General features: G+C 34.8%; 2 protein-coding genes across 2 annotated transcripts; one reads left to right on the forward strand and one right to left on the reverse strand.

Moving 5' to 3' along the window:
- The first annotated feature begins 3,135 nt into the window (after positions 1–3,135).
- Positions 3,136–4,101, forward strand: LOC134334191 (olfactory receptor 52K1-like). Its single transcript, XM_063016411.1, has one exon. The coding sequence runs from the start codon at positions 3,136–3,138 to the stop codon at positions 4,099–4,101; it is 966 nt and encodes a 321-aa protein (XP_062872481.1).
- Positions 4,102–8,388: 4,287 nt separating this feature from the next.
- LOC134334838 (olfactory receptor 1M1-like) lies at positions 8,389–9,369 on the reverse strand. The gene has a single exon (XM_063017308.1). The coding sequence runs from the start codon at positions 9,367–9,369 to the stop codon at positions 8,389–8,391; it is 981 nt and encodes a 326-aa protein (XP_062873378.1).
- Between the last annotated feature and the right edge of the window lie 3,162 nt (positions 9,370–12,531).

The following is a 12,531-nucleotide window of genomic DNA, read 5'->3' on the forward strand; positions in this document are numbered from 1 at the left end:
AAATCACAGACCTGCTATGACAGTGTATGTAAACATTTATATTTAGCTTTAAAGTCAAAAATATTAATGGATATTTTTTTTATGAACAGAAACACATTTCAAACTTGCCTAAACCAGGAGTGCAATAAATGCCCAGTACTTATTAAGACACATAATTTACTGTAATTTATTTACTGTAGACATAGCAATCAAGGTTTGGGAAGTAAGCTTTCAAACAAGACTATGAGACATGAACACATTAAAAAAAGCAACTAAGTCCAGCAATATTCCCATCACTGATTACAAGTATTAAATAAATAACATATATAGTCAATGCAATGCAATAATTGATTTGTTGACATAAGTTGTTTATATATTAAAATTAACTAGCGCTTTTTAATACAGACCTGTAAACTACAATGAACAGTAAATTAATACATAAAATGTAATTATTGACAGTGCTGTTAGTGTTTTATTTTATGAGTGCAATCTAAAATACAGTTTATTGTATGATATTTATATGCCATAAATTTAGAGCACAATTATGTACTTTTAAATAGAAACTAAACTTGGAAGCCAGAGTTTTATTTACATATTTGAAGCAAAATAAAGCTGCAGTTTAAACAGTACATAAAAAAAAGCAGCTGTTTTTTGGGGTTTTTTTTAACCAGAAAGCAACTAAATAAGGAGTACGTTAATTTGGTTCCTCGGTCTGATGATTAAAACGCATTCAAAAAAAACTATGTCAACTGAACAAGACTTCAGTAAAGAAGTTGTGTTGTCTTTAAGAAGTATCAGATTGTAAAAATCTTTGGCTTAAGATTCATGTTGGCGTCTTCTTTTCTCACCATTTTCATAATGACGCATCTAAATTCCTTTGTGCTTAAGACATAAATGATGGGATTACACATGGGTGAAATATTCATTGAAATGGAAGTATTGATTATTCTAGCAGTAGGATGGATTGACGATGTCAGTGCAGCTGTATAAACACCTAATGTAGGAAGGTAAACTATTCCCACTGTTATCAGATGGGAGGCACAAGTTTTCAGTGCTTTAAGTCGGGCCTTCCACGTTTTTATCTTAATCATGGCTACAACAATTCCTAAATATGATAAGATTAAAAGGTGCATACATAAGTAATGCAGTACCTATATGTGACATGGAGATTTAAGCTAATATCATTACAAGCGAGTCTATAAACTGGTCCATGATCACAAAAAAAGCTTTTTTATCTCAATTGATTTACAAATCGAAAGTCGTGTGATAAAACCCACCATTAAACTAACATACACAAGAAGTATTAGACACTCCTACCTAGTTGGTCCACCTTGTAGATGTAAAGTCAGAGACGATCGCTCATCTATTGCTGCTGTTTGAGTCGGTCATCTTCTAGACCTTCATCAGTGGTCACAGGATGCTGCCCACTGGGCGCTGTTGGCTGAATATTTCTGGTTGGTGGACTGTTCTCAGTCCAGCAGTGACAGTGAGGTGTTTAAAAACTCCACTCATACCAGCACAACACACACTAACACACCACCACCATGTCAGTGTATCTGCAGTGCTGAGAATGATCCACCACCTAAATAATACCTGCTCTGTGGTGGTCCTGTGGGGGTCCTGACCATTGAAGAACAGCATGAAAGGGGGCAAAAAAAGTATGTAGAGAAACAGATGGACTACAGTCAGTAATTGTAGAACTACAAAGTGTTTCTATATGGTAAGTGGAGCTGATAAAATGGACAGTGAGTGTAGAAACAAGGAGGTGGTTTTTAGAAAACAAGCAGTTTGTGTAGCATAAATCTAACAATTAGTCAGGTGATGCGATTCACAATGTAAAATATGGTGCTGGTAGCAACATAAGAAGGCCTTTCAGCTGCAGTAACATGGATTTGATGGCCAGTTAAAAGTTACTGGTCAGACTGAAAAAACAGTGGTGCTCAATACACAATGATCTTAAAATCTGATTCCCTTTGCCAGTAGACATGGAAAGAGAAATTTGACATTAACTTGATGTGACATTAACCCAATCATGTGTAAAGAATTTAACTTTAAAATAACTTATTTTACAATGCATGTACTGTAATTTATTTTGACAGTATTTTACTAAATAGTGAATTACAGTATATGACAGTAGAATATATATATTTTTACATTTTCTGCATTTATCCAAAGCGACTTACAGTACTCTCACAGTATACTGTCGAAGCAATTAAAAGTTAAAAGCCCAACAGTGGCAACCTGGCAGTGGTGGGGCTTGAACCAGTGACATTTTCACCCTACACCCAGTGTTTCTAAGTAGGCTTTGGATACACCATGACCCTGATCAGTATAAAGGATTTTTACTAAAATTACTGAATATTTGTCAGGTCCTTTAGCTTTAGCTGATACAATAAAATACAAACATCATGTTTGCTCCTTGAAGGCTGAACACCATTTCCAAAGGTGTTAATAGCCACTGAGTCAATTATTTCTGCTAATGAACTGAAGTTGTTTATAACAAATGCTCTAATGAGGTGCTTTAAAGAAACATTCAGAATAATTAGGCAGGACACAAAAGTAATTGTTTCTCTGTTTGCACACACAGTAACTAATTAATCCCAAATCACCATTTTAGAGTTTAATCAACTCTTTATATTTGTGATACTCACTGAAAGTTTCAGGCAGGCTGAGAGGAGTCTGTGAAGGTGTGTATGTCAGAGAAGTTTACCTGGAGTCTTTATTTTTCATTGTAGAATGTGTTTTATGTGCTTCTTCATTGTTCTTTGTTTATGCTTGTGTACATTACGTTGTGTTCTGTCGATCATTTATTAATGATAAATAGTGCTTTCTGAAATAGTTGTAATGATTATTAATTATTATTTAATACAATAACATTCAGTATTTATTAAAGTAATGTAACTCCTAATGTTAACACATTACATATTTGCTTTAAACTTCTTTTTTATATTTTTATATAATATATAAAGTATATTAATACGTCTTTAAGCTTCCTAACCTAATTCAGTAAAGGTTAATAAGTAAACAAATGTTTAGCAAATTTGGTCAAGCCTTTACTGAATTAGGATGCAGGATGCAAATGCAGGATCTTCAATATATTCATGTCTGATTTTAATTTGTTGTGTTTTCCAGGTGAAAAGGAAAGAAGAAACCCAAATGAATTCTACTCTAAACATTAATGGGACCCTTTCATCCGATGATGGATTTTATATCATTTATTTTACTAACCTGAGCAACAAGAATTACCTGATGCTGGTATTGGCTATCATCTACCTGATCACTTTGCTGTTTAATCTAGTCCTGCTGGCTGTGGTCCTCATGAACTCCAGTTTGCAGAACCCCAAGTTCCTTGCAGTCTGTAACCTTGCTGTCATTGACATCTCGATGAGCAGTGTTATCATTCCACAGATGATTTTTGTGTTTGTATTTAACTTGAATTATGTCACATTTGGATCATGCTTCTCCCAGATGTTCTTTATGCACTTTTTTGGCGACATGGAGTCATTTTCACTTGCTCTGTTAGCATACGATCGTCTTGTTGCTATCTGCCTTCCTTTACGCTATCCCACCATCAACACCAATCGAAGGATGGTGCTAATCATAGCTGGCCTTTGGTTTTTGGTATTTTTGCTCGAGCTCTTCCCAGTGTTTTATGCAAGCAGACTTAACTTCTGCACTGCAAGGGTGGTGAGGAGTTGTTGCTGTGAGCACGGCCCAGTTGTTAATGTAGCGTGTGGTGATAAATCTTTTAACAAAATGCTGGCAACTGTTAAATCTTTATTTGTCCTTCTTGGTCCTCTGATTTTTATTATTTGCTCTTATATCATAGTGGTGGTAACAGTTTTACAAATTGCATCTGTAGCCCAACGCTGGAAGGCCTTCCACACCTGCCTCACTCATCTGATCCTTGTCCTCATTTATTATCTGCCGGTGATCCTGGCTTACGTACTGAGTAGCTTAAAAGTGATTCAGTTAGCTGATATTTTCACAGCAGTTTTGTCAGTGTCTGTTAATATGCCACCCATGCTAAACCCGATTATTTACAGCCTAAAGACTGAGGAGCTACGAGACAAAGTGATTAAATTTATTATGCCATCAAAAGTGGCACCACAGGTGAAATAAATAGAGCCGATCAATCGCAATGTGTAAAAGAAGTAAATTCAGATTAGATAAAATAGATTTACAATTAAAAATGTCATCCAAAAAGGAAAACTGGATGCTGCATAAATGATGAGACCTGATTAAAAGCCCTACCATGTGACTGTAAAAAAACTGTAAAAATTACTTTTTACACAAGTGTTGCATAAGATTTTTTACTTTAATAAATTAAATCATTATTTTACAAAACTGTTTTTCTCATGTTGCACGTCTTTTATATTACATTTTGTTTAAGGATCTTGAACCATTTGTGTACCACCGCTTTATCCTGGTCAGGGTCACAATGGAACTAATTCATTATGCCAAATGCAGGAAAAACCTAGGACATCTTGGAAGTCTTGCTGTAAGTCAGCAGTGCCACCATGCTGCCATTAATGATACAAAAAGCCTGTAAATTGCACCTGGTATTATTATAAAAGCTGCTGGTACTGCTTGTGAAAAATTGTATTTAAAATAGCAGCCATAATAAGGGTAAAAAAAATCTCATTCATGTATGTCGGTACGATTAAATAAGGCAGAAATGGAACGTTTATGGAACTACTTTATGTAAGTAACTCTTCCTGAAAGGGTGCAAAGTCGAAAAAAAAACGTGTGTTAGCATAGGACACATAAATGCACTGGAAGTACACAATTAAAATAAAAAATGTGGCTAAATACTTATTATTTACTGTAAAATGTCCTGTTTTTTTTTTTTATATTAGTAAAATGTTTGCTTACAATTCATCCTTCGTAGTATAGTGTGACCTGTACTGTAGAATAGAGGGCTATAATTATGTTCTAAAAAGCAAAATAATAATTATTATTATCATATTTGTAGTAGTAGTACTAGTATTCGTATTATTATTATTTAAATGTTTAATAACAATATACAAGTGAGATCATTTTTACAACAACCACAAGATGGCAGCAAAAGCCACAAAGTGTCAGTGTTACCGAACTTGGAGAATGTAAATGTGTTAATTGTTGAAGAAACAATCATAATTAATAATTATAAATTAATCTTTGCTCTTTATCAAACCATACATCTTAGAAATCATAAGAAATGTCATCTACAGAAATGCTTGCTTGGTTAAATGTCGCCATTATTTAAAATATCTGAAATTACAAGTTCTTTATAAAACCTGTATAATATGGATTATAGGATTTGGAGATGAGACTGAGTGCTATCAGGCCCTGAGATTTATTTTGTAAAACTGACTAGTTGTACTTGCATGACAAGAAGACACACAATGCTAATAAACTTATAAACCATTTTGATAAAAATGTAATCAGTAAATGTTGATTGCTAAAGTGTTAAAGTCTATAGTTGTTTAACTACGTTGTTGTTGAATATTAAATACATATTTACTATTAGCGACTTATTTTTTACCCTTTCAGTGTTTGGTGTTATAGGATTTCCTTGCTTTGGCTTTTGCCATTTAGGCAGGCAAACTGTTTACACATGTTAGATTCTGTATCAGATGTTACACTTGAGCAATTTGAAGCACCACATACTTAAATTAAAAAGCTATAAGCCAGTCTGAGTACTACAGTATTAAACCATTCAGGTACAGTTTCATTAATAAATATTTTTTTCCCCATGATTTTCTCTCTTTTTAAATATGTCACGTTAAACAGCTTTAAATCCATGCAGTTGTAATATATGACAATATTGAACTTCAGGTTTTTACATTTATAGCATTTAGCGGACGCTTTCATCCAAAGCGAATTACAGTTGTGACAGTATACAATTTAAGCAATTGAGGGTTAAGGGCCTTGCTCAAGGGCCCAACAGTGGCAGTTTGGCAGTGGTGGGGTTTGAACCAGCAACCTTCTGGTTACTAGTCCAGTACTTTAACCACTAGGCTACAACTGCCCTATTTATTTAAGACTTCCAGCTATAGGTCCTCCTAACCTTGGCTAGTGATCTTGTTCCCATGTACATGCACATTTTTGTTATATGCACATTATACATTATGCAGTGTAATTCTTCTTTGCATGTTCCCTTGCATTACAACAAAACCATTTTAGACGTTCACAACATTCATTCATAGTTTGTTTTAAAACCGCTATATCCTGGTCAGGGTCGCGGTAGGTCTGATACATCAGGCAAAATATGGGCCCCCCCCTCGGACAGGTCAAACACACACATTCACACACACTCTTACACTTGGAGCAATTCGTAGTATCCGACTGCATGTCTTTCGACAAGAAACCCACCTGAACAATTCATAACAATTCATAATTCTATCCAGCATAGTATCCCCAGAGCATAGTACGATTATCGCCATGCTTGATAGTGGTTTAAATGCCTGACATTCCCTCCATCAAGAAAAGTAGTTTTATTTATTATGAGCACAGCATGCCAGAAACATCCATACAATTAAATGCTTGCGGTGAAACACCACTAGCTTCACTGTACAAAGGACACAACAGATCTGAACTAGTATCAGAGTCAAACATACATCTAATCATTGTCCTCAAATACTAAGTTTATAGTAGACCAATTTTCTTCAGTGATTTTTTAATGTCACTAATAATACAAATCTCTTCTTTTGTTCTGTATGTTTGTATGTTTTTGACCCAAACTACTACTACTACAATAAACTGTTAAAAGATGTATGTATGTATAAAATTATGTATGTTTACCATCATTCTCACATAGTGGGAATTAATGTGGTTTAGTAGCTCCTTTTCTGTTTTGGCCATCTTGTGAACTTAATATTCATTATTAAATAACTTACTATATTACATTACTATTACTATATTAACTTACTATAATTAATGATAAATTATAATTTCACATTGGCCAAAAAAGCATTGACTTATTTCCTTCACAGCTGCCTCTAGGCCCCTGGTTTTGTAAAGCTTGACTGACTGTAGACAATGTCATCAATTTTTCAGCTACTTCTTCTGATTCTTGGCAAACGTATTTACAGCTTCCAGCTATAGGTCCTTGGCTAGGGATCTCGTTACCATGTTCATTGTAATGTGTGTAGTCAAACTAGCCCTATTTATTCATGTAGTCATTTATCTTAGTTGCTGCATGTATATAACAATACATTTATGCAAAGAGTCGTTTTAGACACACACGTATGTGGATTAATTATTTAGTCATAGATAAAGAACAACTGCTACGGCAGTGTATGTAAACATTTATATTTAACTTTAAAGCCAAAAATATTCATGAATATGTTTTATGAACAGAATCACATTGAAAACTTGCCTAAACCAGGAGTGCAATAAATGCTCAGTACTTATTATGTACACATCATTTATTGTAATTTATTTACTGTAGACATAACATTCAAGGTTTGGAAAGTAAGCTTTCAAACAAGACTATAAAACATGAACACATTAAAACATTATAGAAGCAACTAGGTCCAGCAATATTCTAATCACTGATTGCAAATATTAAATAAATAACCTACACTGATCAGCCATAACATTAAATTCACCTCATTGTTTCTACACTCACTGTCCATTTTATCAGCTCCACTTACCATATAGAAGCACTTTGTAGTTCTACAATTACTGACTGTAGTTCATCTGTTATTCTGCATACTTTTTTAGCGTGCTTTCACCCTGTTCTTTAATGGTCAGGACCCCCACAGGACCACCACAGAGCAGGTATTATATAGGTGGTGGATCAGTCTTAGTGGTCAGTGAGTGGACACGATATTTAAAAACTCCATTAGTGCTGCTGTGTCTGATCCACTCGTACCATCACAACACACACTAACACACCACCACCATGTCAGTGTCACTGCAGTGCTGAGCATGACCCACCACTCAAATAATAACTGCTCCGTAGTGGTCCTGACCATTGAAGAACAGCATGACTAGGGGCTAACAAAGCATGCAGAAAAACAGATGGACTACAGTCAGTAATTGTAGAGCTACAAAGGGCAAAATTACCTATAGCACTTTCTAATACAGACCTGTGAACTACAATGAAAAGCAATCGTATACTTGAAAATATAAATAATGACAGTGCTGTGTTAGTGTTTTATTTAATGAGTGCAATTTAAAATACAGTTTATTGCATTATATTTATATGCCATTTAGAGCACAAATATGTATATTTAAATAGAAACTAAACTTGGAAGCCAGAGTTTTATTTACATATTTGAAGCAAAATAAAGCTGCAGTTTAAACAGTGTACTGTAAAAGCTGCCATTTTTTAGCTAGAAAGCAATTAAAAAGTAGTACGTTAATTTTGTTCCTGGGTCTAAGACTCTAGTAAAGAAGTTGTGTTATCTTTGAGAAGTATCAGATTGTAAAAATCTTTGGCTTAAGATTCATGTTGGCATTTTTTTTTCTCACCATTTTCATAATGACGCATCTAAATTCCTTTGTGCTTAAGACATAAATGATGGGATTACACATGGGTGAAATATTCATTGAAATGGAAGTATTGATTATTCTAGCAGTAGGATGGATTGACGATGTCAGTGCAGCTGTATAAACACCAAATGTAGGAAAGAAAGCTATTCCCACTGTTATCAGATGGGAGGCACAAGTTTTCAGTGCTTTAAGTCGGGCCTTCCACGTTTTTATCTTAATCATGGCTAAAAGAATTCCTAAATATGATAAGATTACTGTAATAAAAGGTACATACATAAGTAATGCAGTACCTATATGTGACATGGTAAGATTTAAACTAATATCATTACAAGCGAGTCTATAAACTGGTCCATGATCACAAAAAAAGCTTTTTATCTCATTGGATTTACAGAATGAAAGTCGAGTGATAAAACCCACCATTGTACTTACAAACACAAGAAGTATTGACCATATTGTTGTAATAACTGCAGTCATAAATGACTGAGTAACAATAGCATGGTATCTCAGGGGTAAGCAAATGGCAACAAAACGATCATATGCCAAAGCAGTCAGAGTTAAAGTCTGTCCACCGACAAAGAAAAAAGTACAATACATGTTGGCCAAACAAGCATCATAAGAAATGTACGGTGAATCAAACAGAAGTGTTTTTAACATGTTTGGGATCAGTGAATTTGTTTGACCAAGGTCTGCCAGAGCTAAATTAAAGATCCCTAAGTTTTTAGGACTGTGTAGAGTTTTCTCAGTGAAAATCATGAAAAGGACGATCGAGTTTCCACACACTGCAATAATGTAAATAAAAATAAAAATAATAAAAAAGTATTTGCTGTTTGGTATTTCAGAAAGTCCACTAATCAAAAAGTACTCCGGGCGCACAAATGTTATATTTTGTGATAAACTGGAGTTCATGATGAAGTCCTTCCGGATGCTGTTGATGGTTTCTTCAGCCTAAAAGAGAACGTGGAAACATTTAGCATTTTTTGGAATTAAAAGTGTTATTCTAGCTGATTATTAAAATGCATCATTTTAATACCATAACAAACTTAAACTACTCACCTGTCAGAGTAAGGGATTGTGTATTGCACTTTATTTCTTTATAAGAAGTCTTTATCCTTGCTAGTGATTGCTGGAATAAACATGAGCTATATATAGAAAAACTCGTCATATTTTTCTCACGTGATATCTGGTTTAATGATGTAACAGAAAACAGAAAAAAATAACCTTACCTGACTGGAGTAATATGATCTCCTTATTTATTTTTTTATTTTTTTATTTATAATTAAAATCAAAATTAGTTTTTGCACAAGATGAAAACATTCTACACTAATCAGCCATAACATTAAAACCACATCCTTGTTTCTACACTCACTGTCCATTTTATCAGCTCCACTTACTATAAAGAAGCAGTTTGTAGTTCTACAATTACTGACTGTAGTCCATCTGTTTCTCTACATACATTTTTTGCCTGCTTTCACCCTGTTCTTTAATGGTCAGGACTCCCACAGGACCACCACAGAGCAGGTATTATTTAGGTGGTGGATCATTCTCAGCACTGCAGTGACACTGACATGGTGGTGGTGTGTTAGTGTGTGTTGTGCTGGTGTGAGTGGATCAGACACAGCAGCGCTTCTGGAGTCTTTAAATACCATGTCCACTCACTGTCCACTCTATTAGACGCTCCTACATAGTTGGTCCATCTTGTAGATATCTGAGACAATTGCTCATCTATTGCTTTTGTTTGAGTTGGTCATCTTCTAAACCTTCATCAGCGGTCACAGGACGCTGCCCACAGGGCACTATCCGGGGTGGATATTTTTGGTTAGTGGACTATTCTCAGTCCAGCAGTGACAGTGAGGTGTTTAAAAACTCCAGCAGTGCTGCTGTTTGTCATCCACTCATACCAGCACAACACACACTAACACACCACCACCATGTCAGTATCACTGCAGTGCTGAGAATCATCCACCACCTAAATAATACCTGCTCTGTGGTGGTCCTGTGGGAGTCCTGACCATTAAAGAACAGCATTAAAGGGGGCTAACAAAGCATGCAGAGAAACAGATAGACTACAGTCAGTAATTGTAGAACTACAAAGTGCTTCTATATGGTAAGTGGAGCTGATAAAATGGACAGTGAGTGTAGAAACAAGGAGGTGGTTTTAATGTTATGGCTGATCGGTGTACTTAACTTGTAAAGGTGTGTCATATCAATGATGGAATGTTTTTTGAATGCTTGCAACATATATTTTATGTATAAATTAATAATTATATAATAATAAAAATAATAATAACAATTATAATAATAACTAGTTAAGGTTTTTTTTTTCTGGCACGTTTCAGTACACATATTAAACATGGGTTTATTACAATAAGTATTGACTTTCTAAACTCACAGTCTCCACTAATTTCACTAACCAAACCTGTAGCTCATCACAACTGTTGTATATAAGTATAAATTTTAAGCTCTGACATTAATCCAGTAGGTCTACCTGTATAGTGTTCCTTTTCCTGCAGTTGACAATTCTCTTGACTCTGTTAATGGATTTTTACTTGGCCATCTCGTTTGTTCTATGTTCATGCCTCATCTCAGCCTGAACCTTGACCGTGCTATTGGACTATGACATTCCTGCCATGTCAGTTGTGATTCAAAAGATTTTACAGATTTTCAATGTGGATTCAGTAAAAGTTCAGGAGCTAAAGTATGTAAACACTTTTAAAGGCAATTTGCTTTACAATGACTATAATTTCATTTAACATTTTAGTAACTGGACTAGTAATCAGAAGAAGTAAGTTCATTTAAGTCTCACCACCACCAAGCTGCCAGTGTTGGGCCCCTGAGCAAGGACCTTTACTCTTAATTACAGTTGAATACAAAAGTGAGACATTTATAAATTGCCCTGGATAAATGATGTAAATCTAAATGTAATAATTTTTGTCCCCACTTATAATGTTATATTTAAAGTTATTCATATTTTCAATTCATTTAGTAGCCCACTGGTTATATTGGAACCTTCAGTAAATCAGAAGTGACCCTGGGATTTATTATCTGCTTTAAAAATTTGCCAGTTGTAATTAGAATATGTAGCAACAGTTAAAGCTAAGTTAAAATTTGGGGCTCGGAAAGAAAACCCATTAGTCACATTATGCTGACAGAAAATCCTTGTCAAATCCAAGAACACCCAAATACCATGTTGTTGTTTTTTAATTCGAAGCTTCCAGGACAAGTGTGACACTGTACAGAGTCACACAAGCTTTACATTGCAATAGACTTAGAGGCTGCAGCACAGGAAAGAAGTATCTGCTTTAAAATTGGCAAATTAGAGTTCAACTAATGTTTATTTCTGAACAAACTGACAGTGGAAAAAGGCAGGGGTTCCATTCTTGGACAACCATCTTTTTAACATTGGTATTTAAAGCTTGTTTGTGACTCAGTGTTAGTTAAGTTCCAAGTGCCTCCGATTTATAGCGGTCCATTTCCCTACCGCATAAATAAGTTTGGCTTTGTTTCTGACCTCAGCAGGTGACTACTGTTTCATGTACTTTATTACTGGTGTAATAAAATTAGCTCTATTTATATTGGTACGAGGAAATCACCAGCTATAGTTAATCTTTGTAAATTCACCAAAATCATCTAAAAACTCCGTTTTCAGAATAAGTGGAGCATTTTGTAAAATCCAATAAAAACAAAAAGCTGTGATTTTCTTGAGCGATAATGTAAGTGACAAAAGTACAATGAAAAGACCTATTGAACTTAAAGATAAAAAGTAGAATTTGATGCCTGCAACACACTCAAAAAGTTGGGACAGAGGCATGTTTACCACTCTGTAACTTCACATTTTCTAATAATTACACTGTAATTGTTTGGAAACTGTAGACACTAATTGTTGCAGTTGCATACAGTCTGTGGTTTCTGTTGTCTGGTTCTCTCTGTATGATGAGCAGACGTTTTCAATAGCAGACAGATCTGGATTGCAGGCAGATAATTCTGCAAAATTTAGTTTTAGTTAGGAAGAGAGAAAAAGAAAACGGATGCAGAATTTAAATAATTAAAATCCCAACATTAAAGGCAGAG

Source organism: Trichomycterus rosablanca, chromosome 20 (genome assembly GCF_030014385.1).
Source record: "Trichomycterus rosablanca isolate fTriRos1 chromosome 20, fTriRos1.hap1, whole genome shotgun sequence".
NCBI lineage: Eukaryota > Metazoa > Chordata > Actinopteri > Siluriformes > Trichomycteridae > Trichomycterus > Trichomycterus rosablanca.

Excerpts from the sequence above, each read along its gene's own strand:
- LOC134334191 (XM_063016411.1), top strand. The coding sequence starts at position 3,136 with ATGAATTCTACTCTAAACATTAATGGGACCCTTTCATCCGATGATGGA.
- LOC134334838 (XM_063017308.1), bottom strand. The coding sequence starts at position 9,369 with ATGAACTCCAGTTTATCACAAAATATAACATTTGTGCGCCCGGAGTAC.